At 43.1% G+C, this 26,895-nt stretch overlaps 2 protein-coding genes across 2 annotated transcripts in view; one reads left to right on the top strand and one right to left on the bottom strand.

The window, feature by feature from the left end:
• Positions 1–90: 90 nt before the first annotated feature.
• On the bottom strand, positions 91–13,633 carry LOC118081610 (uncharacterized). Its single transcript, XM_088662458.1, has 7 exons — positions 13,613–13,633; positions 12,600–12,793; positions 8,608–9,241; positions 7,078–7,311; positions 5,643–5,895; positions 3,503–3,585; positions 91–216 (listed from the first exon to the last, which is right to left on the bottom strand). Exons 1-7 carry the CDS (start codon positions 13,631–13,633, stop codon positions 91–93), a joined length of 1,545 nt encoding a protein of 514 aa, XP_088518584.1.
• Positions 13,634–15,789: 2,156 nt separating this feature from the next.
• LOC118080056 (uncharacterized) overlaps positions 15,790–26,895 on the top strand; it is a 52,137-nt gene continuing 41,031 nt past the window's right edge. The window contains exons 1-4 of the mRNA XM_060271339.2: positions 15,790–15,896; positions 18,928–19,087; positions 21,978–22,069; positions 25,940–26,172. Of these exons, the coding sequence (XP_060127322.1) occupies positions 15,881–15,896; positions 18,928–19,087; positions 21,978–22,069; positions 25,940–26,172 (501 nt within the window). The 5' untranslated portion in view covers positions 15,790–15,880. The remainder of the gene's footprint in view (positions 15,897–18,927; positions 19,088–21,977; positions 22,070–25,939; positions 26,173–26,895) is intronic.

Below are 26,895 nucleotides of genomic sequence, written 5' to 3'. Positions count from 1 at the left end.
AACAACTAGTGGAAACTAGTGTTGGCTGTGTAATCTAACACCGACTACTGATACAATTCTATTCAAACCAATACACAATTTAAAATGTCATCACCTTGCTAGGAGGACATTTAAAAATAAACTGTGAAATAGGCACACAAACTTGAATTGGGTCATTTGAGTAGAACAATGAGCAGTATGTCGAGTACATATGAGCAGTAGGTTGGTGACTTCTGACTTAAATGGTGGCTGCATATGTAACAGCGCAATATAGCAAGCATCTGAGTTCATTCAGAGTGCTAAATCCCTCCACATCATCAGATATGAGTGTATCAGAGAAGGCCAGGTTGAACCAGCTGGTTTCTCATTTCATTTACCTGCCTTTTCCTCCCAGAGGAATGCCCAAGGCCACGAACTGGAAAAAAAGTAAATTCTACTCTGCCCATGGTTTTTGAGAAATGGCTGCTACAATCAGACAAACATTAGCAATCTGGGGCAACCAGAATTGGAGGTCTTAGTTCCTGGAATTAGTTCCTCAGACCGGTGGTCGCTAGTGAGCCATGGAACTGGTAGGGAGCAAGGCAGGGAAACCAATAGTGGGTGGAGCCAGAGCCCAGAGCCATTGACAGACAGAGCCAGGAATAGACCCGAAGGAGTGGTAATGTGTACTACTTAAGTCTTTATTGATTGCTTGGTTGCAGTCGTGTGTCCCACATTTTCTCCAAGGAGTTCGAGGTGAGGTCATAGCTGCCAAGTTATCCCTTTTTTACAGGGATTTTCCCTTATGCTGAATAGGCTTCCTCGCGAGAAAAGGGAAAACTTGGCAGCTATGGGTGAGGTCCACGGTTCTCCCCGCTTCTCATTTAATCCCCATAATAACCCTGTGAGCTAGGTGAGGCTGAGAAGCAGCCCGAGGTAAGCTTCTTGGCCAAGTGGGGATTTGAACCCTGGCCTCTCAGGTTGTAGTTTGACAATCCACACACTGGCTCTCTACTTGGAGAAAGGACGCAAATTTTCACAATACGCACAGCTCAAGGTACAACCAAGCTTTTATTGGCGGGAAGTCAGACGGGAAGTAGGAATGACTGTGGGTGGCAGGTAACTGACATGCCTGGGGCTTTAGTTGAAGGTAGATCTGTGTTCGCAGGCTTGGCCCAGCACGCCGGGTTTGTTATTTCTGTTGCACGTTACAGCTTTGCATAATTTCTCTGACAAATGCAGAACTAATGTGACACCCACACACCACATTAGATTAGTTCCATATGATCAGTTCTAATCCAATGAAGACCCACTGAAATTCATGTTGCTCTAATGCGAATCGTGATTTAATACTCCAATTTGTAAGTACTTTTGTCTGGGTGTATCATGTCATTTGCATCACCGGCAGCCTCGGCTCAAGACAGACAGCGGCTGAACACTGAGCACAAAACTGCCTGATTCATATCTGGCTGGAAGAAAGGTGTATGGGGGTGGTGGTTTTTGACAACCCCCCTCTCTCCTTGACGGCTTAAAAGCTACTCTAGGGGTTGGGGACCGCCCCCGCCCCTTGAACAGTGTGGGAGAGGCTAGAGCTGCAACATGAAAATTCCACCTAAACATTAGGAAGAACTTCCTGACAGTAAGAGCTGTTCGGCAGTGGAATTTGCTGCCAAGGAGTGTGGTGGAGTCTCCTTCTTTGGAGGTCTTTAAGCAGAGGCTTGACAGCCATCTGTCAGGAATGCTTTGATGGTGTTTCCTGCTTGGCAGGGGGTTGGACTGGATGGCCCTTGTGGTCTCTTCCAACTCTATGATTCTATGATTCTATGAAAGGCCCAATTTCTAGTCCAGACCGAGAGCACACGTGGGAAGTCTAGCAGTGCCCTGTCTGAGGAGCACAGTTGACTGCTATGGATATATGGAATGAGGCACTCCCTTAAGGTAATCTGATTTATACCTGATTTTATCCACTCTGCCTTGTCCCTGGGCTCTGTTCCCCCTCTCTGTGCTATTGGGAAGACTTCACACCACCCTCCCTGCACCCATCCTCTCCCCATAGGCTCATTTCAGCATTTTAGCAGGAGAAGTGCGAAGGTGCCCCTATCTGGGGGCTTAGGTTTCAAGCCAAGAAAGGAGCAGGCCTCCACCCTCCATCCCTGCTGAACTACTTCAGACTTATGGCAGACTTGGTTGAACCTCCCCATCTCTCCTCCTTCCCTCCAGAGAAAGGTAGAATCTCAAATCTCAGTAGCATTTCAGGCTGAAAAGTCAACAGGAGTAATAAGATAGTCTGCTTCCTTAATAGTCTCAGACGAGTTTGTCAAATGAACTCCTTAAAACCTCAGACGACCTTTGGAGATTTAATGAAAGCTACAAAATGCAATACAGTACAATGCACATAAGAAGCAACATTCGTGGAGTGAGAGAAATGCATACAATCAGCCACCTGACTCTCGTATCTCAGCATGTTAAAAGAAGCTCATCAGAAAAAAGTGCCACAAACATAGCTCAGGCTGCTTGCTCTCTTTACTTTGAAGTGCATAAGCTACCAAATGCAGGAGGGGCCTGTACGCATTTTCTATTCGAATCACCAGTTACAGAAAAACACAACAAAATGCCTCGAAATGGAAATGCTTCCTTACTACAAATTCAGATTAATCGCATTCCTCAGGGCAAATCTGGAATCCCAAGTTGACAAGCCGCCTGTTAGATGTCAAACTTTTCCTCCTGAAGACTTGGATGGTGAATTGGATTGAACTGAATAGCAATTCACATAATAACTCTGAGATAGACTGTGAGGTGTAGAACAAAAATTTGGAAGAAAGACAGCAAAAAACTATAAATGAAAAGAAAAGATGGAGTCTACGTTGCTAATCTAAAAATATTCTTTAACTAATTAGTTCTTCAGTTGATGGTCTGTTGTGAAAGTTTGGGAGTGGCCCAAGCAGTATCCAGTGAGTAGAGAATTTTTTTGCCAATTCTGTCATATGTGAACCAGGAAGACGGCCTGGGGCAGGTAGATGACATGGTTCTTTCCATGCTATTGGCATTGCTTCTCTCAGGAAGTCTCCCCATTTAACCTGATCAGCAGGGCCGGCTCTAGGTAGACCCCCGGTGGTGCGGTGTGTGAGGGTGCCGGGCCGGTAGGCAGGGTGCCGCGCGGCTTTGCCACGCGGAAACCATGCTGCGCCCTGCGAGGGCGGGGGCGCCGGAGCGATCTCCGCCCCTCAGCACCAGGGCGCGCAACCTGCTCGAGACTGCCCTGCTGATCAGGTGTCCCCATCTGATCAGATGCAAGCAACCATGCTACAGAGATAGTATAAGGGTTAGTCCTGTGAGCCAGCTTGGAGAAGGAGGAAGGAGGAGTGGCTGGTGGTATTTCATCCTGGATTCATGTTGTTTGCCATACTTCATGTAGATAGGTATTGGGATTTTGCCAAATGGTTGGTCCTTCAAAGGTGCCCATTGGCTGTTTATCTGAATTCCCAATTTACCTGTTGCTCTGGTGGAGATTTATTGTTTTCATCTGCTTCCATTGTATTCATGCTTCTGCAGAGATGTTTTTGCACTCACTGGTCCAGAGAATGTAAGCCCTCTCCAGGGTTTCCTCACTGACGTCATTGAATATATCTGGAAAGCAAAAGTTCTAATCAGTAATCCAAAGTAGTACCAAACTAAGATTTGTACAGTTATCTAGTTTCTTTTTGTTTCTGGTAAATTGAGCAGTTGTTTTGTTTTTAAATTCTCTATTTGTGGTGTGAGTGTGTGCATTTTTGCCCTGAGTAAACGTTTTGTGAATGCTTAATTGACCATACGATATATGTCATTATTTAATCCATGGTCTGCAGCTAAGTTTGTTCACTTCCTTGAGTGCTGCTTGGCTATGTGTGCATTTTGTGTTCTGTCCGTGGATACACTGGTGATCCTTGGACTCTCCTCAGTATTGCCCACTGTGGTTAAATGTCTTCTGAATGCTTAGTTACAGGTAGGTAGCCGTGTTGGTCTGCCGTAGTCAAAACAAAATAAAAAAATTCCTCCCCGAAGCACCTTAGAGACCAACTAAGTTTGTCATTGGTATGAGCTTTCATGTGCATGCACGAAATACTTCTTCATGTATCTGAAGATACTTCTTCATGTATCTGAAGAAGTGTGCATGCACATGAAAGCTCACACCAATGACAAACTTAGTTGGTCTCTAAGGTGCTACTGGAAGGAATTTTTTTATTTTGTTTCTGAATGCTTACTTCCTTTAAAAAAATCAGAGAGCTATGCGTGTGACTTGATGGGCAGTCTGCAAATAGACCTGTCCTGTTTACATCTTTGTAATCACTCTTAGTTCTTGCTTTGTGCTCGTGACAGGGTTCTGTTAGGTAGAGCTAAGGTGGCTTCAGGGGTGGGTGCTATCACTTGATGGCAAGGGACTCGCAACCATCTGCAGTGCTTGTACATATTTGAACAGGCATGGGGAACCTGTGCTCCTCCTTTTCTACAACTTCATCATCCCTGATCATTGGCCATCCTGGCTGAGGCTAATAGGAGTTGGGACCCGGAGAGCCACAGGATCCCTGTTGCTGTCTTAGATGAAGAAAGCATTTTCTGTCAGCTGTTCTTTCAGATTGCCCACTATCAGAATTTTGTCTTTCCAGACTTGGTAACCTTAATACCAAGCAAGTGTGCACAGGGTTGGAGCCTAAGTCTGGTTTTGTAATGGGAATTACACATGCTGCTTAAATGTTCTTGATACCCGCTAAGCTTTACAAAGGGAATTAGTCAACCCTAATGCAATTACTTGAAGTTGCCTGTTTAATTACATCTTGGAGGTTGTGTAATAATTCTGGTGGTTGTATAATATCTGAAGGAAATGCTTTGCCATAGTTTATTAAAAGGTTGTAATTAAAAGGGAAACCCAATTAAAACTATAAGCATGGAACTGCCAATTGTGTGACAAGCATGCTAATGTATCATCCTACATCCCTTTTGTGGGGTTGCAATGGTTGAGACTTCAGGTGCGGAGGTTTCTCCCCCACCCCCACCCCACCATTTCCCTCTTCCCACAAACACTGCCAGTGTAAAAAAGAAGAAGAACCAAGATTAGAACTCTGTTGGAACTGCTCTGGAGTGAGTAGTTTCAAGACTGCAATCAGAGGTCCAGGAGAAAAGGTATGGCAAGAGCCTGTTCTTATATTTGCTAAATGCATGAATGAACACATAGTGCAGAGCACCGAAAAGTTCCTTGTGAGCAGGGCTGGCTCCAGGTTTGAGAGGGCTTCTTCTGGGGGGGGGGCCTTTCCTCCCTCATTTGGCATGTGTGGGTGGTGCTGGGCCCACACGTTCTCTATGTTGACCCAGGCACATCCTGGATGGAAGATATCGGTGAGACATCTACTCTACCAACTATCTATCTATCTATCTATCTATTTATCTATCATCTATGTATCTATCATATCTCTCTCTCTCTCTCTCTCTCTCTCTCTCTCTCTCTCTCTCTCTCTCTCTCTCTCTCTCTCTCTCTCTCTCTCATCTATCTATCTATTTTACACATTGCTTTTCACTCTGTTGCTCCACATCCTGAGCCTTTAGGATGGTCTGGACTTCAGAATGAAAAGCAAACAATATTGTGTTTTAGAAAGAAGCACCACCCCATTCTCAGCTTGGCCTTAAAGCGGATGGCCCCAGCAATGACGCACCTGCTGTTCCTAGTCCAGTTGGAAGAGGCATTCTCATGTGCCCACCGCTGTGCTTCAATCTTTCCGTCAAGGCCTTTTTGATAAGATGCCATGTGCATTTCTTGTGCCACACCGGAAGCTCCAAAGCGATCATGCACTGAATGATTTGAGCCTTCTCGCTGTCACTCAAAAACCCCTTCACGTGGGACAGGTAAGTCATGAAAGCCATATCAATATTCACAGCTTCTCCATGCATCAGCGTTGGTAAAACTCTCTGAAATGAAGGACGCACAAGCATTTATTATACCGTATAGATAGCATATACGCAGGTAGTGCTATTGTCTAAACCACAGCCTAGGACTTGCCGATCAGAAGGTCAGCGATTTGAATCCCCGCAACGGCGTGAGCTCCCGTTGCTCGGTCCCTGCTCCTGCCAACCCAGCAGTTTGAAAGCACGTCAAAGTGCAAGTAGATAAATAGATACCGCTCCGGTGGGAAGGTAAACGGCATTTCCATGTGCTGCTCTGGTTCACCAGAAGCGGCTTAGTCATGCTGGCCACATGACCTGGAAGCTGTCTGCAGATAAACGCCGGCTCCCTCGGCCTATAGAGCAAGATGAGCACGCAACCCCAGAGTTGTCCGCGACTGGACTTAATGGTCAGTGGTATCTTTACCTTTATAGCATATCAATATTGTTGTGAGATTGGGAATTTAAACAGGAGAGGTTTCATGGGGCAAGAAGGATTGCAATAATTCTTTGATAACTTAGGGGCAACATTGTTAGATATGTAATGTCTCAAGGAGGAGAGGAAATGGTCAGAGAATATGACTCACCCATATTCCCTCCCCTTGCCAGGGGGACATGGCAAGCTAGAGAGTGAAGAACAAAAAAATGCAGTTGTGATCTGGAGAAGGTGACTCTCAGAGTGTTGAGTTTGGACTCTGTAAGCTAGCAATGTTTGAGGGCTATGTGTCATCTCTCTGGAGATTTGATGTGCGAACAGTGGACTTGCCTATTGGTGTGTTTAACCTGTGTCTCCACCTATGCTCAATCTGTACATTTGTAAATAAGCCCAAACATGTCAAAATGCCATAAACCTCCTTCCAAAGGAAACCAATGTTTGTGATATTAAGGGAGAAGGCAGGAAATGCTAACCCAGCCCCCTGTCAAACACCTCACATGATGATTGCATGTATGGGGAATAGTGCACCAGGGAGGCAAAGGGGGGATCTTTTCACCTGGCAAGCAGAAATCCTTGCGCTTACAGGACAGTCATAATAGTTTGTGACACTAAATTTCATCCAATGGCATCACACACTTCCGGGTACAAGTAGTGATATGTCACAAGCTGAAAATGCGGAAGCATGCAATTAAGATATTATTATTGTAAGCCCATTGGGTGGAAAGACGGGATAGAAATGTTCTTCAACAATAAATATGACATCTCCTCCTCACCATTTCCAGTTCTGGGCTTATAAGGTGGCCAAAATCAACCAGCCTGTTCAGATCATCTTCCCACAGATTTGGGGCAAGCTCTTCCAGCATGGTTTCTATGGCAGTTCTGGTTATCTTCAGTGCAGAGTCACCATGGTCAACTAAGCCGCTGTGCGACTGGAACTTGGTATCCAGTAAGAATTTCCCATGACTTTTCAGCAAGTCAAACAGGCCCTTGTGTTTCATTAGTGCCATCTTGAACAGAAAGAAAGAAAGAAGGGTTGCAGTCGACTGAATGAGGGTTGTACAATAATGCCAGGAAGAAGCTTGCTTTCAAAGCATGGACCTCACACTGTAGACATAAAAGAAGAGACTGAGTAGATCTCAGAGATGATCATATGGAATCTGAGCAGCTTTAGCATGCACATGAAGTTGATATTTTGGGAGTGAAAGTCAGTCACAGGAGAAAAGGAAGCAATAGTTTTGTTCTGTAGAAGTTTCACCCAAAAAGACCACATAATAGATGTGGCACATGAGCCACAAGAGAAGACAGGTGTTTCATAAGGAGTGCATGCAGTGAAAGCTATTGTTAAAATAATAATAATAGTGCTCTCTGTGTAACAGCTGACATGCAGTGATCCATGAAAGTGAAAGGAGTGGGTTTTGTGGGGAGACTCTGAAGATAAGCAGTGAATGCAGGAAGGGAGAAGATGTTTCCAGTACAAGGAACAGGATATAATAGAAAGGTAGCAGCACTGAGAGTGACTCTGGGTATGCAAGAATTGGGGAAGACAAGATCAGGAAGACTTGTGCCATAGCTAAGTGGTACAATGCATAGTTGGCATGCTTAAGGTTCTAAATTTAATCCCTGGCATGCCCAGGCAAAGAAGCCCAGGTAAGAAGGCTGGGAAAGACCCAAGCCTGAAGCCTTGGATTGCTATTGCCAAGTAGTTGATGGGGTGGGGGATACTCACCTGTCCTCCTGTCACCTGCATCAGTGGTGCTTACTGGGAGGTAGAGGGGGAGCGAAAAGACAGTGGGGAAGTTGTTGCAATGCAAACACACTAGGGGAGCCAACCTGGTGTTTCTGCTGGTGTGTTTGCACCACACCAACCTCCCTGCTGCCTCTCCCTTCCTTGTATACCTCCTAGAAAGCAGCAGCAATGTGCATGATGGGAGGTCAGGTGAGCACCCCCACTGTTACCAGTCAGAAAACATTGGGCTAAAGAGACAACCAATCAGTATAAGGCAGTTTCACGGGACTACACATTCCCATGCGTAGAGGAATGTGCACAGGAAGGGGTGAAAGGTGTTGTAAGTACCCCTTTAGGAGTTGCAGAGAGATGCAGAAACAATAAATGACAGGGGCCTGTCCTTCCAGATTCCTCTTGAAGAGCCACATAGCAAAAATCACCGCGAGACAAACAAACAAACAAACAAACAAACAAACAAACAGGGAGCATCCGTGGAAATGAGCTTGCAAGGAGCAGAGAGAGCGTGAAAGCAGTTGGTGAAAGTGAGGAAGGAGTCTCTGCAGCAAAACCACCATACCTTTAAAATTTCCCCAAGTCCATTGGAGATGTGCTGGCGGGGGACTGTTTTGAGGAAGGCTCTGTCAAGGAAAGTGGCAACAGGAGGAACGTAGCTCCCGAGCTTGTTTTTGCACTGAAGGAAATTGACGCCGTTCTTTGCTCCAACGCTGGCATCCACGTAGGACAGGAGGGTGGTGGGGACACGAATGTAAGGGGTGCGCCTCCTGTAAAGCGATGCTGCCAGCCCCACAATATCCAGGCATGCCCCTCCTCCAATTGCTATAATAGGCTCAGCACGCCTGTCGATGCCAAAGATTTGCACTTCCTGCAAGATATCAAGCACCAAATCCATGGATTTGGTCTCTTCCGTGGTGGGCAGGGAAAGGATTTTACACTGAACCAAGTTTGCTTCAAAATATTCTCTGACTGTGGTGCCATACAAGTCGTCGACTGTCTTATCGATTACAATGAAACGCCTCTGGGCCTCTTTGTTGTGAAGGGCTCTCTCCAGTTCCTTTGGATCTCTGATGTGCCCATACAGCAATGTCTTGTTGGAGGGATCCAGGAGACCTCGTGTTTCCACCACCTTATAGCAAAGGTAGATAGGTGCTTCCACTGTCCAGGATATCTCTCCATCTGAGACAGTTTCAGATCTGTTGGGAATTATGAGGGGGGGGGGGGTGAGTCGTATGGGATGGATATGCATTACTTTTGTCTACGGCTGAGCCAAAATGCCCTCCACAGTTTTCATTCTCACATTTGCTCGTGAAAGGCAGAGTCCATTTGATGGAGACCCTGCTGGAAATCAGACCCACTCTCATCTTCAGTGACAGCAGCATCATTTCCTTTTAATATTTTTGAAAAGCTATTCTCGCTGCCCTCTCACTGCTGCCTGGGAGCTCTTCCTGGTAGAGAGGCCCCTCCTCTGGCTGCCATTTTCTCTCCCTTGGAATGCATCTAGCATTATGAAACATCTAGATGTGGTGTCCCTTCCTTTTGGGAGGGGGGGTGAACAAATGAGGGTTGCCATTCCCCCCCCCCCATAAGCTCTCTTAGATCTCTCTTCTCTCCTCAGTCTTCTGCATTTTGCCCTCTCCTTTGCTAATTCTTTCTGTGGCTTTTCTAAAGCCTTGGGTTCTCTCTTTTTCTTTCCGTGGGGTGTACAAAATCACGTACAGAGGAAGTAACATCATTCCCAGGGGTACACTGAGGAGAACAAAATGGTAACCTCTAGCTACCATGAAAAGAAATACCTGATTTACCACAGCCACAAGTTGTAAGAAGACACCCGCCCCCGCCCCCCCATTCCCCTCACAGAGCTACAATTCTCAGAGTGGTTTAACAATCAATCCCTCTTCCCAGGGAACTCTGGGAATCGTAACTCTGTGAGGGGAATTAGAATTACCTACAGGGCCATCTCAAGCGTGCCGCACGCCCTGGCGCTGTGATCGCTCCAGCGCCCCCGCTCCGCCCCGTTTCTTGGGGCCCCGCGCCACCCAGCCTACACCTAGAGCCAGCCCTGATTACCTAATAATTCTCAGCACCCTTAGCAAGCAAGAGTTCCTCCAGCATTCTTTGGGGGAAGCCATGTTTGTTTAAAGTGGTCTGCCTTAAATGTGTACCGCTGATGGGGCCTCAGTGTGATCTTAATTTTTTTTCCTTTCCATTTTTCAGTTCGAATGTAGCACTTTCTGAACTCTATGTCTTTTTCTGTCGCCATGCAGGGCAACAAAAGAAGGTGCCAACTTTTTAAAAGGCTGGAGTCAAGCAGCAGCTGGAAAGGAATGATTTGTTTTCTTTTGAATTTAGCATCTCAGTTTGTTTGTTTTTTGTTTTTTGGGGTTTTAAAATAAGCTGTATTTAAATTTAGTTTAAAATACATTCAGCACATACTCAAAAGAGTACAAACATACCAAACAGACACTAATATACAAATAATAATATACAAAATCATATATAAAAACTAATAATGAAATGATCTAATCATAAGAGTAATCATCTGGTGATGTAAATAATAATAAACGAAATCATAAATATTCTCAAAAATGCATAAACCATAAGAAAAAAGGAAAAGGAAAAGGAAAAAGGAATTTAGCATCTCCGTTTTTTTATGCCTTGCTCCTGATGCTGTGTGTTGTCAGATGATGGACAGGTGAGCAGGGTTTGGGCTAAACCATGTCACAAGACCAACTGGGGAGGCCTAGGTGGGCCTGATTAGGTGCAGTGTAGTGGTTAGTGTGTCAGACTTGGAAGTGGAGAGACACACTTAAGAACCCAGCAGTGAAATTCACTGAGTGGCTGTGAGCCAGTCACCACCTCTCAGACTTCCTTACCTTGCAAGGTTGTTGTGAGCATAAAATTGCAAGTTGGCGGGGAAGGAGGGAATCAAACACATTATTTCTGTCATAAGTTCTGTGCAGCAGTCAAAGAATCTCTGTACAGTAGTTCACTCACACTGTTGCTGGCAAGGTTATACGAACAGCTTCATTGCACCGCGAGAACCTGCCAGCTCCACAGTGGCTCAGAATGAACAGGAACCGAAGCATGTTTCTACCTTTGTAAAATGCAGCCTAAAAATCTGTAACCGTTGATGGTCTACATCGAAACTCATCTTGATTCTACAAATATGATTATGATCTTTACACAACTGCAAATATTGTGGATATCTGCAATATGTGAAGTAATACATGGTTAATATTTAATGGTCACAAATGTGTTCTATTGCAAGAAGAAGGAGATTGTCCCACTCAAAGGTTAATTAACTGGAGAGATGACTTTCCTGCACAGAAAGCAACGTTTGTCCTTAGGGGAAAACTTGTCAGAGATTCACCCATCTGTGACTTTCACCCCCCTTTAATGTTGCTGCAGGATGCAAACTTCACTTGAAGTTTATGACAAATGCATTATGCTTTTTGATCAAGCTGATGGTTTTTAGTATCACTGTATTTGTTTTCCCCCATCTCTGGAGTTCATTACCCGTGTCTGTGAATTTGGAAATGTCTGCCATCGAAAAGCCCTTCTCTGTTCAATTCCCAACCCCTCCTCCAACCCCAATCAAATTCCATTTTAGCTCAAAAGACTTTCCAAGCATTAGAGAAAGCTTCGGCACAACAATGAGAGAGCCAACATCATTAAGTCATGCCACTGCAGTCTCCTTTTTTTGTGCCTCGATACTTATGCTCAGCCAAAACTGGGTTGTTTCTTATTCTGACTAGGCTGCAGATCTTGCCACAGGCTGCTTCAACCCTGTTGAATTCAAAGGGTTGTCTCCAACTTCAGCCATAGCCAGATGGCTAAGAGACCTATGTAAAGCCTTGAAGGATAAATAGCTAACCGCTTATTACACAGTTGTTTGAGGACCTTACCACCCTGGCTACACTAAAGCATATTACATACCGTATAGGCATCAATATTGCATGGATACCTACTCAGACACATGGAGGGTTTATAATGTATGTTTAATTTTAATATTTGTGTGCTGAAGGCCAGTGTATTCACAGTGTGAGCTGGTGACGGCCTACCCATATTATCAGCATTGTTATTTTGTTTCTTTCCATTTCTCTCTCTTCTTTAATTGTATTTTATCTTTTATCCTTTTCCTTGTTAAATTTGCAAATACAATTTTTAAAAAAATAAAAATATCAACAAGAAGAAAACCCAGTACAATACTTACATTGAACCTAGGGAGACTTCCTTCTGAGTAAACATGCCTAGGATTGGGTTGCATGTCAATATTGAAATTGAAATTGAAAGCTTAGCAATGACACTCGCCAGGACAATATATGAGAACAAATAATCTAGGCATCGACATCTAATACCTCCATGCTTTCCCATTCCAGAGACCATGAATGATTACTTAACCCAAATAAGAGGAATAGTGTCTCTGTTGCTGCCCGTTTTATTATGTTTTAATATTTTGCTGGAAGCTGCCCAGAGTATCTGGGGAAACCCAGCCAGATGGGCAGGGTATAAACAATAAAATTATTAGTAGTAGTAACCTCATCTACTTACATTTTAGCCTGGGAGACCACGATCTCATTCTCAGCATCATGAATGATTTCATCTTTCTTGATTCGGCACCAAGTATTTTTGACCCGCACTAGCTGGAAGTCTGTTTGCTTGGAACCCTGTGTTCCAGATTTCGTATCAGCCAAGAAGACCTCTTTGGACTGTGGCATGGTTGCAATGTCTAGTTCAAGAGGTGTCTGGTAAGAGGGGGACTTGCTGTTTGCTTATAAAAGCTCCACGGGGACCATAGTTTGGAATGGGAGGTGTTCCTCACCTGATGGAGTGAAAAGATTGGGCTGGGGGGTGGGGGGAATTACAAAACTATCATTACTTAATCTGTACACATGAAAGAGGGGTGGTCACATCACCCAGACCTGCGTGCTCACGTGTGCGCGCACACACATACAGTGAAAATGCGGAGCCTAGGGTTGTATAACTCAATAGTTTTATAATGATCCAAAAGTACAATTAGAGTGCACAAATTAACTTCCTACAGGAGGCCCTGCAACGAAACGGCAGTGATTAATGTTGAATCATTTCTATGCCATAAAAAGGAGGATTCCAGGAATTTATCTCAACTTCCTGACCCTTTTGATTATAACACAACTTTATGTAAGCCTCGAACATATTTGAGATACAGCCAAATACAGTAATATTGTTCTTACTGGATACTTAGGCCCTGTTGAATTGTGTGTTTTGTTTTTGTTTTTATGGGCTTCTGTGCTCCTGTTTTGTGGGCTTTGTGTTTTTTAAACATATAGTTTGTTTTATATTGAGGGGTTCTAGAGATTTTTTTTATAAAAAATATTAAGCTGCTTATGAATGCAGTAAAATACTGTAAATGCATGAGATCATCTTCAAGACAATTCTCAATCTCTGTTTTCCCCTCATCTCTGTCACATTTGTAACTCACTTGTCTTTAGTGCAGCCCAGAGTAATGCACCTCTGCCCCCCCACCTCATTTTATTGGTGTAACAGCCCAATGAAATAGACATGGCTGAAACATTACTAATTGCCTCAAGGTCATGCAAGGCCATGTCTAAGCAGTGATTTGAGGGCAGTTCTTCCCATCCAAATTTCAGCACTATCCGCTATGATGCCACGTTGTCTTCTAGTCCGAAGCATCTCAGAAAACAAAGTGTGTTTTTAAAATATTCAGTCTTCCATTCTAATCTAGAGTTAAGAGTGATCAGGCCTCCTGCATGATTTCTCTCCCCCATAAAGGTAAAGGTAAAGGGACCCCTGACCATTAGGTCAAGTCGTGACCGATTCTGGGGTTGCGGCGCTCAACTCCAGTTATTGAGATGGGCCAGCATGACAAAGCCGCTTCTGGCGAACCACAGCAGCACACCGAAACGCTGTTGACCTTCCCGCTGTAGCGGTACCTATTTATCTACTTGCACTTTGACGTGCTTTCGAACTGCTAGGTTGGCAGGAGCTGGGACCGAGCAACGGGAGCTCATCCCGTCGCAGGGATTCGAACTGCCGACCTTCTGATCGGCAAGCCCTAGGCTCTGTGGTTTAACCCACAGTGCCACCAGCGTCCCATACTCTCTCCCCCATACAAGTATGCAATATATTTCCAGACACAGAACATGGGCCACCTTCCCAAAGCCCTGGGGTTGCCAATGTGGTACCTTGGGCGGAATACTGCCCTTGAGGACAGTATTTGAACCCCATTCATACTCCCCTTTATCATGAAATGGTGAGGGTGGTTATCTTTGCCCCTTCCTCTGAACAATACACAGAGCGGAAGCAGGCCTTTTTTTTCAGCCAGAACTTGCTGCAACTCACTTCCAGCACCTCTCAGCTGGTGCCGTTGCCATTATAAGAGAAAAGGGAAGCTTTCATGGTGAGTTCCAGCAGCTCTTTTTCTAGAAAAATAGCACTGAGTGAAAGGAGGAAGTCCAAAGAGTGACACTCTTTGTCACTTCCTCTTTCAGCTTTGTGGGCTTTTCAAGGCACACCCCAAATGACTTAATAATAATAATACAATTATTATTTGTACCCCACCCATTTGACTGGGTTGCCCCAGCCACCCTGGGTGGTTTCCAACATATATAAAAGCACAGTAAAATATCAAACATTAAAAACCTCCCAATACAGGGCTGCCTTTAGATGTTTTCTGAAAGTCAGATAGTTGTTCATTTCCTTGACATCTGATAGGAAGGTGTTCCACAGGGAGGGGGCCACTGCAGAGAAGGTCCTGTGTATGGTTCCCTGTAAGTTCACTTCTCACAGTAAGGGAATCACCAGATGACCCTTGGAGGAGGACCTCAAGGTTGAGGCTGAATGATGGGGTTGGAGACGCTCCTTCAGGTATACAGGGCAGAAACTGTTTAGGGATTTAAAAGTCAGCACCAACACTTTGAATTGTGCTCTGAAACGTACTGGGAACCAATGTAGGTCTTTCAGGGCTGGTGTTATGTGGTCCCAGTGGCCACTCCTAGTCACCAGTCTAGCTGCTGCTAACCTTTTTACTGTAATCTCTGACATATCCCTTACACATTTTTGATTGGAAACATCAATGGCAAAACACTGTCTCATTGCAGGCATCTAGAGGCCCTGGAAGAAGCCCTCCCAAAGGGCCAGTACTGAAGCACATTCAACATTTAAATCTGCTAAATACTAAATAACTCTGTAACTGGTGAAATTATTAGAAAAGGAAAACTTAATATTTTCTCCCAATGAGGACATTCATTATAGTCTGAAAAGAAAGTGTTGCATAAAAGACCTTAAAGGCAAAAAGGGGAGGTGTAATATTGTATTTTTATGTCATTGTAGCCTTTCCTGGGACCTTACTTTGAAGGATGGGTGAGAAAGCCTAATCCGAAACTCTTACAAGCGACCCATCAGATTCCAACTGTAATTAATCTGCATGTCCTGCCTCATGACGCCCAGCATAATGGTCTCATTTTGCATTCCAGGCACACATCTCGTTCAATGAGGGTCCCCTCTCCAAGAGCGACTTATATCAGCTTATATAAAACAAACAAGCACATGTGCTGCTGCTGCTGCTGCCGCCGTGTGATTCTGTCAGAAGTCCTTATGCTCCTTAGCCAAAGAGCAATTTTTTAAAAATGCCCCAGGGCGGCAGAAAGTTTTGCTGATCTTGCACCTCAGCCAAGTCGTTCTGTAAGAGGGCCCACAGGCTCCAACGTGCTGGCATAATTGGCCCTGCCCGTCACGTGGACAAAAAGATATGCACCCCTCCCTAGCTCTGCAAAACTGATCTCGTACAATCAGCAGCAACATCTCCAGAAGCTTGGGTGAATGGTACCACAATGCCACACTTTGCAGGTAACCCTTCCCATCTTTACTACTGAGCAACTTCATTGTGTTTCACTTTTTCTTTTTCGAGAGGTGTCTTTCAACCTCAAAGTTGGGTCTGCATCACGAAAGGGGGCGGGAGAAGACATTTTGTTGTGACCTTAAGTTGGTTGAACTGTTTATTTTATTTGAAGCCTTGTTGTTTTGTTTTGGTTTGTTTCTCTGTCCAGGAGTGATGGGAAAGGATGGCGTTGGTGACTGGGAGGAGATGAGTGTATTGGTAACAGTGCCTTTCCCCTGGCCATGATTTTAAACTGTTGTTATTTGTCCGTCTTTTAACCGTTATTTGCAGTCACAGACTTTGATATAGTTGGTGGTTGTTTTAGGTAAGGGCAGGGCCTGACAAGTACCCGGGTGATCAAAAGTGGGAAAAGTAATTCTTGGTTCATTGCGGCTGCTAGAGGGTTGTAGGGTGTTGGAGGTAAGACTAGCTATGTAAGGAGAGGGGCTTTAGACATTTGGAAGCTATTGCCCTTTTCTGGTCCTTCTCCCACCCAACAAGATTTAGGCTCTTATGTTATCCAGTTCTCCTTCCTAATTGCGTTTTATTTATTTATTGCTTGTAAAAATATCCACATACCACTGTATCATAAACTGTCTGATCCATATACCACTGTATCATAATTTACAACTACATAAAAACATAAAACCAGACAATAAATCATAAAAAGTTTAGAGCAAGGGAAAAATAAAAAAAGAAATTAGAAACAAACATCAATAGACCATTGTATGTGTGTGCTGAATCTGAATACTAGGTCATCCCATAATAAAACATCAGTGATCCACAATTTGATTGTGGATGAAGCAGCAGCCCAAGTCTGTATCACTGACACCTTCAGGGGGCGGGCAGGGGGGCAGGAGGCTGACCTGACCCAGGTATGCCTATTTGGGTCCTTAGTATTTTGTTGATAGGGATGCTGGTGGCGCTGTGGTCTAAACCACTGAGCCTCTTGGGCTTGCCGATCAGAAGGTTGGCAGTTCGGATTCCTGCGATGGAGTGAGCTCCTGTTGTTCTGTCTTAGCTCCTGCCAACCTAACAGTTCGAAAGCATACCAGTGCAAGTACAGTGGTACCTCGGGTTACAGACACTTTGGGTTACGCATTTTCAGGTTGCATACCATGGGAAACCCAGAAGTAGTCCTGCCAACCTAGCAGTTCGAAAGCACATCAAAGTGCAAGTAGATAAATAGGTACTGCTTCGGCGGGAAGGTAAACAGCGTTTGATAGAATCATAGAATCATAGACCACAAGGGCCATCCAGTCCAACACCCTGTCAAGCAGGAAACACCATCAAAGCATTCTTGACATATGCCTGTCAAGCCTCTGCTTAAAGACCTCCAAAGAAGGAGACTCCACCACACTCCTTGGTAGCAAATTCCACTGCCGAACAGCTCTTACTGTCAGGAAGTTCTTCCTAACGTTTAGGTGGAATCTTCTTTCTTGTAGTTTGAATCCATTGCTCCGTGTCCGCTTCTCTGGAGCAGCATAAAACAACCTTTCTCCCTCCTCTATATGGCATCCTTTTATATATTTGAACATGGCTATCATATCACCCCTTAACCTTCTCTTCTCCAGGCTAAACATACCCAGCTCCCTAAGCCGTTCCTCATAAGGCATCGTTTCCAGGCCTTTGACCATTTTGGTTGCCCTCTTCTGGACATGTTCCAGCTTGTCAGTATCCTTCTTGAACTGTGGTGCCCAGAACTGGACACAGTACTCCAGGTGAGGTCTGACCAGAGCGGAATACAGTGGTACTATTACTTCCCTTGATCTAGATGGAAGGTTCTTACGTGCGCTGCTCTGGTTTCGCTAGAAGCGGCTTAGTCATGCTGGCCACATGACCTGGAAAAATTGTCTGCGGACAAACGTCGTAAAGCGAGATGAGCACTGCAACCCCAGAGTCATTCGCGACTGGACTTAACTGTCAGGGGTTCTTTACCTTGAATACTAAAAGTAAATGCACCTTGGGATTTTTGCAAGAAATATTTCATGTTGGGGAAATATGACTTTGTGACAAAGATTGCTGATAAAACATTACCGCCTAAAAGATTTGTAATAAAACATTGTTTTCTCTTAGAATGTCCTCTAGTCTTCATTGCTCTGGGGGTATGAATATTATACATTCATGCTTTATATTCCATGTACTGTCAGAAATCTGAATTGCTAACATTTATTGCATGGTTGTGTCACTCTTGTTTGAATAATAGCTTACGACTTCCAAGATGCTCCTAGTTATTGCAAAAGAGCTGTCTTCTGAAACAAGCTAGACATGATCTCCCCTCTCAAAACAACTGAATGCACCTGATAATGTACCTTTCAGGGCTTGTAAATAGATATATTAACAAATGTCTGCATAAATTCTTGTCTAGATAAGGTCCCATTTGAACACGTTGTCTGGGGATGCCTCAGTGGCTCATTTTTATGGGCTTGCATAAAGAAATGCGTCGGTGTTGTCTAGTGTTAGGATGTGGTGCCCTATTGACTTCTGCACGTGTAATGTCCATTATGAATGCCATATCGAATATATAAATGCCATGTTCACTTCTGATCCTATTATGTAGTCAAGCATGATGCTCGACAGTCATCATTCCCACACCAAGTTAGAGACCTGCATTTGGTGTTATAACCCATAAGGGTGGAGTTGGGTTATAAAACTACAGATGCCAAGGCCATAATTCACGGGCAGCAAGGCACGGCTAGCAATTAAGTGTGCTTTTGTAGGTAAATTATGTAAATCACTGACTTTAAATTATGTAAATCACTGACTTTAAAGGTGGCCCTGTTCTTCTTTCCTTTTTTTAAATTGAAACTTAGAAAATGTCAATCCACAATAGGTAAACCCATATTATTTTGCCAACTGCTTTCTACAAATCTTTTTTTTCCCTGCAAAAATCACACCAAGTTTTTCGTCTTCATCACCATCACCCGTAGGTGACTGAGCAATGGAGATGTCTCACAGATTTTCATTTTAAAACCTCTTGCCTTCGGTCTTTTGTTTTAGAATTATCCGTTGGGGCTGTAGTTGAGAACCTCAAGAAAGCGAGAGAGATAGCACATGGTCACCCTGGAATTCCTGAAGAGCTAGGATGTTACTTGCAGAAAGCTCTTGATGCAGCAGGAGAATTGGACCTTTGCTTGACAACAGAGGCATGTTCTAACAGGTAACACATTTATCATCTGGCTGTGACAGAAGGCGAGTCTAATTATCTAGTGCTACCTTCTCTACATTGTGAATGTACTGTATAGTTCAATCTATTGTTATGCATTCGCTCTCTTACTGCCGTGAGTGGGACTATCACAAACGTTTTGATGGAAATCTGAAAAAAAACTCACCCCATTAATATTTCTTAATGGCCCATGAATGTTAGGTGATTTCTCTTCATGGCATCTAATTGTTAGAAAATGTTTTCTTGATAGTCTCTGTTGGGATTGTTTTGCAATGAGAGAAGAATCAGAGTTTGGTGAGAGGGACACTCCTGATCTACCCCTAGTAAAAAGGCTGGTGTGTTTGTGTGCATGCCTGTTTGTGTGTGAAGGAACAAAAGAAACAATTTTGGGATATTACAGCTTCCCTTCCATGCCAAATTGCAGCATTGAGAAGGGAGTTATATTCCTCAGTGCAAGCAAAATTTATTTAGGGGAGCTCACAATGACAAACTACGTAAATAATGAGGCATGCAAGTAAAATTGTTACTCATGTGCCTCTCAAGCCAAGCAATGGAGATCAGGAAAATATGGAGATCAGAAATTTTAATGGGTGAAGCATGGCTTTTATTTCAGTCTCTGAAAAAGTATGTAAAACAAATATGCAGTAGATGTGGGCCCACTCCAGTTATTCAATTATTTTAGGCTACAATATTATACAGGTTGCAATTGTAACCAGGTATACTATTGAATCGGGCTTACTCCCAGATACGTGGGGTTAGGATTTCAGCCTTATCTTGGGAATAAAACTCCATTAAACGCTTAGACACTTCTAAGATTGTGCTTTTAGATGCACCAGAGCTTGGGTCTTCAAATAACTTACCCTGTGAGCATTAATTAATCTGCTAACTAAATTGCTTTAGTAACTAAACTAATTAATTAAGCTAATTTTAGGTATCATTAATTCAGCAGCCTGACTGGGATTGTCATTATTCCTTTCTCAGCTATAACAATAATACCTGGGTTGCTAAATAGTTCCCATTTATCAGCATATATTCTGCTATGGGGGGAAGAGAAAAAAAAGTTTGTTCATTTCTTGGGAGCTACCAATGTGTAAACTGTTCCAGTCTGTAGGTTATGGGGAAACTGAGTGTTAGTTCTGTTGCTGAAATAATAGTCGGTAGTTGTCTGACTAACGCTTGCTGGTGATAATAGCTATACATTATCTTATTAAAGTTGTTCAAGCACTGGCGAGGGGCAGCAAAGAGGTTACCCGAAATGTCTTACTCTTCCAGTCTTGGAGTAGCTGAGCATATCTGTTATGGGCTATGAATTTTTTCTTATATTATGGAAGACTGTGTGTGGAGCGGAGCAGGAACAGATGATGTCTATTTCAAATGCTGGCCTGGAGGTATTCATACCTAAGCCTTCTGAGGTTCTGCTTTCTTCCACTGAGACAGACCTCATTTCTTTGAAAGGAGGAAGAATGCTTGGCTATTCGAACATTGCAGCTGATGTTGTGACCCCTTAAAAAAATAGCTGCATGGAGTGATACTAATTATCTACATTGATTGATTGATTGATTGATTGCATTTATGCCCAGCCTTTTTCTCCGACGACCTCAAGGTGGTGTACATGGTTCTTCCCCTCATTTATTCCCCACAACAACCCTGTGAGGTAGGTTAGTCAGAGATGCAGGCTGACACTCTAACCCATGACATCACACTAGCTCAGTGTGGAATAAATGCATGTAAAATGGTCAAGCACTGCCATTTAGGTGGCCAAAAACAACCAACTACACAAGATGGTTCTGCAATGCTCTCCTTCAGCAAGATGATCCCACAGAAATGTACAAACCACTGATCTAGAGCTTACATTTTCTTTGAGGGGTTCATCATTCTGATGTCTATTGTGCCTGGACAATGTACAGTACATGGGTGGCCATAGTCATATGAGAAGTGCCTTGCTGGATCATGCCGGAGTTTCATGCAACAACGTAGTATTGCTTAACAATAGCAAACTGGGTGGCTCTGAGAAGATTATAAGTAGGACTTGAAGATCATGGCCATCTTCTGTTACAGGAGTGGGGAGTCTTTGGCCCTCCAGATATTGCTGAACTACAACTCCCACCAGCCCTTGCAAGCATAGCCAATGGCCAGGGATGATGGATGTTCAGCAACATCTGGAGACCCAAAGGTTCCCCACACCTATTCTATTAGTTTTTTTATAATAATTTTTATTAGTTTTGCAAATATTTTAACATAACATTCAACATATATATAATATAGAAAGCATTTGGTTACAACAGCCTGAGACTTCCCTCCTCCTTGACTAATGGTTTCCCCACTTATTATCTAATACTGCATTTTGGGATTATAATTATGACTATTAAATCCTAATCTTAAATCAACAATTCTTAAATTATACTTTGCAATAACTGATAAAGTCTGCCTTACAAAACTTCTTGCAACCCTACTAGCTAAGTTAGTTGTTTGCGGTTGTCTTTCAAGTATTCTGTTAATTTATTCCAGTCTTTCAGGAAAGTCTGGTCTTGATGGTTCCGAATTTTCCATTAGTTTCTCCAACTCGGCATAATCCATTAGTTTCATCTGTCACTCCTCTTTCATTGGTGTCTCTTGTTGCTTCCATCGTTGGGCTAATGACATTCTTGCTGCAGTTGTTGCATACACACCTGTTCTATTAGTTGCTCCTGGCCCCTGAAAATCAGAAGTACCCATGAAGAGATCTGTCCTTCACAAATTTATCTAAAGCAAGCTAAGCTTGTGATCATCAACACATTTTGAGGTAGCAATTTTATTTTATTTTAAGCCTAGGGTCATAGCCTAAGGATTTCTTAGAAAGGAGTTTCCAATGAGTTGGTCCTGTTCTTCTTTTTCCATTTATTAGGACAACGTCATCCAAGGATTGCCTTTTGAATGTCCAATTCAGTGAAATGAAGGTCGAGACTAATGAAGAGCAGCTCTCAAGCTATGCAGAAGGTGAGTCCTTTGCATTATGAAATAACTAAGTTTTGCACATTGATAATGGAGTTTAGGCTTTGCAAAAAGGTAAAATCTGGTGAACTTGAACAAAGGCTTCATCTAATCCTATATATTTACTCACAAAGCATATTTGGAGTTCCAAATTCTGGGTAGAACCAAGGAACCATGAGATGCATACCTGCAAGCATAGAGATGTGACCACGTTTTATAATTTTGCACTAATTATTTATACCCAAGAGTAGACTAGCTTTATGCCAGTGTAGTTCACATTTATTACAATACCATGTAGTGTATAGGCTGCAACAACTATTTACTGTGTAATGTTGCAGACATCTAGTGAATGTTGTGAATGTTGTTGACTGGCTGACTGACTGACTGATTCATTCATTCATTCATTAAAATACTGAAATCCTGCCTTTCCATTTTCTGGATCTATAAGTTAGCTGGCTAATATTGAAAAAAACATTTCACATTATAATACACAATAAAAACTAAAACAAATAAACACAGCACCAACATCAAGCACGCGCAGCAGAATCAATAAAGCATAATAAAGAAAGCCCTATCCTCTTCATAAAAAGTGGGATAAATGGAGCAGGGAATTCAGGGAAGATCTCAATGTGTGGGAAGGTCCACTTGGAAGAAAATGGTCCTTAGTGTATCCCAGACCTAGACCATTTATGACAACCTTCTCCAACCTGGTGCCCTCTAGATGTTTGGGACTATAATTCCCATCCATCCATGATGGCTGGGGGTGATGGGAGTTTTAGTCTGAAACTTTTTGTTAAAACTAGTACTTTGAATTGGGTCCAGAAACCAAACTAGAAGCCAGTGTATTTAAAAGAAACATTTCGTTTGCACAGTTACCCACCTGGCGGCTGCATTCTGGAACAGTTGTAGTTCTGAAAATTCATTGAAAGCCACACCCTGCCTTCCGACTGGACTCATTGTATTATTGTTTCTATTGTTCTTTCACACACAGTTCCAAATTACTGTATTGCTTTCTTTGTTTTTATCAGATAACAAAAACATTATGTTTCTTATTTTACAAGAATCATTCTAGTTCTGCCAGGAGATGTTTATTATTACAATAGTTTTCCAGGTATTCTTTAAAGATTTCCAATTCTTTCTGTACTTTCTGTTTTGGATATCGGAAGTTAAATGTATTTATTTTATTTTAAAAATTCTTTTCTTTATTAACTTCTTTATTTTTTTTCTTCCTTTCTTACTTTTCTTCTCTTCTCACTTTTTCCTTTTAGTCACCTTTTTCTGCTAAGAAAGAGATAGATAAAGTTAAATATGACTAACTTTGACTAACTCGAAGCGATGTTTTGTAGTTTGTTAACTATTGTTAAAGATGGTCACCGGTAGCAAATAGTGAATTGATGTATTATTGTTGATTTATTGTTATTGTCAAATCTTAAATAAATTTACTAATAGTAAAAAAAAAACACCACACCCTGCCAAAAGTGTGTTATCATTGTCTAGTGGATGCCACCAAATCATGACTTACTTGTACAGTGGTACCTCGGTTTAAGTACACAATTGGTTCCAGAAGTCTGTACTTAACCTGAAGCAAACTTTCCCATTGAAAGTAATGGAAAGTGGATTAATCCGTTCCAGGCGGGTGTGCGGAGTACTTAAACTGAAAGTACTCAAACCGAAAGCGTACTTATACTGAGGTATGACTGTACTAACTTCTTTGTATTAAAAAAAGGGTAAAAATGGTGAACTAACAAGCTGGTGAAAAGCACCCTTGCCAACTGACCATTCTGGGTACTGCTTATGGCAACATCTAAACAGCAGTTTTGAAGGCGGTCAGTTGTATGGACCATACACAGCAGAAACCAGTTTTTGTACAATTGAGCCCAGAGTTCTCTTTCTCCTCCCATCCTATCCTTGCCACAAAAGGAGGCAATCATACACACTGGCAGACAAAGGTGGGGGTAGGGGGAGTGGTCTGCCCCGGGTGCCATCCTGGGGGAGTGACATCATGGCCGCCCCCGCCCCATGATGCTTGGTGCCTGCCACGCACCCCCAGGATGCTCGCTGCTCACGCTCCGGGACGTGCGCCGCTTGTTGCGCACCCGCCTGACACGCGCCATGCCCCTTGCAAGCGGCGCACCATGCCCCCTGGGACGTGCACCAGCCACACCCCCGAATGTACGCCACTCCCAGTGCCGGAGCAGGTAGCTCTGCCACTGATCCTGCAACCTGTAATGGTTGCACATTCTATGCAGTAGCATTCATACTTCAATTTTAGAAAATGGGTACTTTCCCCCAGATATTTCCATGATTTGCATCAACACTCTGAAAATTATAAGTATGCAGTCTCAGAGGAAGGCTTGCAATCCTATTACAGTCCATAGGTACTCTAACTTTTTGGTACCCCACAAAGAGATAACACATAATAGGTGTGCACACCCACAGGCTGAAGACAAGCTTCAACAAGCTTCCATGTATAAATTCAAAATCATGCAAATGGGAGATAGAGATGTGGAGATATAGGGTTGTATACAACATATTTTAATGGGCCTAAGTTACTCGTGTCCACTAATTTTAATGTGTCTACTCTGAGTAGGATTAACATTGGATCCAACCCATTGTTGCCATCACACCAGTAGCAACCTATTCTGTTCCTGAAGAATACACAATCCAAGCATTTGATATGAGTGAACAGCCTTTCCCCCTCAAGCCATCTTTACTTATTTTGCTGGCAGTAAGGATATTAAATTAATGAAGGAGGAGTCAAATTTTTATTCCTGCAAAAATCTTGGTGTTTTTATAGAGGATGATTTGTCAGGGATGAATACTGGTCCATTTCAGATTATTTCAACACTCAGTGCCTTTGCTCCTCTGTAAAGTTATTACACTAAATCGCCAGGTTCGTGCATCCCAGATGTTGCCATCTTTTGAGTAATACATCATTGAAACAAAGTGCCCTGGAAACGTATAGCAGGAATACATTGTTCAAAGGGCAGCAGCGATGATAAATCTCTTAAATGATGTTGCTGTCTAGGGATAATGACTTTAAGAGCAAATGCAAGGTAATCTCGTGATTCTCAAACCTCGCACCGACTTAACATGTCCCAGGAACATGATATGTGAAACATCTTGAAGCCTTTTTCACAGGGGCTAATATTCAAATATTCAGCAGTTCAGGCCCTGCTTTAGAACAATGCTAGCTGGCATTTATCAAGAAGGCTTTAACATTTTAAATGATTGCCTTTTACTTCCTTAAGCTCCATGTTGATGCTGTCACTTTGTGGTTATAGTCCCAATTCTGAAAATTTCTTGTGTCATCATTCTGTGTGTTCGCTTGCAATTTGAGTACGTCTTGAGTGAAGCTCTGGCCCCCAACTGCGCTGTAGATCGACAGGAATACCATGTTTAACAAACATGGCTTCTCCCCCACAAAAAAAAAAAATCCCTGGGAACCATAATTTATAACTTATAGAGGGGACTCCATAAGCCACGGAAGCACAATGACAAAATGTAAGTTACGGTAACAAAACAATCCACTTTTAGAAATTTACAACACAGGTCACAAGTTGCTCACCGCAAAGCAATATCTGTGAAAGCCCTACAGATCTGAACCATTTCAAAGCCTTTTTCACATACTAAGCACACATCCCACAATATTCCTCAAGACCTCCACCGCAAGGACTAGAAGAGTGTTTTGTTTTCATGGAAATTGCCAGTCTAAGAATCACAGCTCCCCCGCCGGCAGCTTCTAGTCAGTTTGTATAAATATAAGTCTTGGGCAATCAGTCAAAATACTTTGGACATTGCCAGTGGTACTTGTGTATGTGAAGTCAAAATGGTAGAAATGTGATGTATTTGCATCCTGTTTTCCTTTCTGCCCAGAGCAACTTCACAGGATGCTGGTGCGTATGACGGGAGCCAAAATGATTTTGATAATAGGAAGGCTAAAAGTCCCATCCATTTTGGCTATGGCTGAACTGGTGCCAGAAGATAGCAGCATAACCATATGTGCCACACAGCCCCATTTTGGAGAATCCAGCCAGGAGGCCTTTGATTTCTCAGCTCATGGCAACAAAATGAGGGCACAAATAGGACCAATAATGGACTCCTTGGAGGTACGGTTTTGCTTTAAGAACTGTTTGTTGAATCTTCGGTAAGTGACAAACACTGTTAATTATTGCAAAACTTCGCATACACCTGTATTCTAAATTCCCTTCCTGCTTCATTAGACCCACCTAAGGTTGACTCCATGAGCGAAGGTCATACAAATTAGACTAGGCTCATAAGATTACCCCACCCTTGCATTTAACAAGTTGCCTGGTGCAGAATACTGCTGCAAAATACTGGGGGGTCTTATCTGGGTGGGAGAGGGGGAAAATGTATGTATTAATCATCTTGCTCATGAGCCTCCAGGTGATTTACATAAAATGCAGGGAAGGAAAGAGGGAATCGGCCTTCTAGACCTTGACCTTCATACTAACCTGGAGTGGAATTAGGATCAGAAAGATGCATATTTTGTGGTCGTAAAGGTCACCTATCTGTGCTACACAGGGACGAAGGTTTGAGAGTCGAAAGGAAAAGGGCGCTATATGCTCCCCCCCCCCATCATCAGATTTCCCCATGCTGCTTGCCTTAAATCTGAACTCTTGAGTACTACTGTATATAGAAATATGGGAGGTGGGGAAGCATGTTCAGGGGGAGGATGTAAAGTTGTTGCCCCCCCCCAAAAAAACCCTCAGTACTTATCTTTGTAAGCAAAGCCAGTTGAAGGCATGAACTTCTCCTTGGGGCTAGGGATACACCTCAAGATTGAGTTGTTTCTTTCAATTATGCAGCAA

Source organism: Zootoca vivipara, chromosome 2 (genome assembly GCF_965207765.1).
Source record: "Zootoca vivipara chromosome 2, rZooViv2.hap1.1, whole genome shotgun sequence".
In the NCBI taxonomy this organism is placed as follows: Eukaryota; Metazoa; Chordata; class Lepidosauria; order Squamata; family Lacertidae; genus Zootoca; species Zootoca vivipara.
This window is presented reverse-complemented; position numbering and strand designations above follow the sequence as displayed.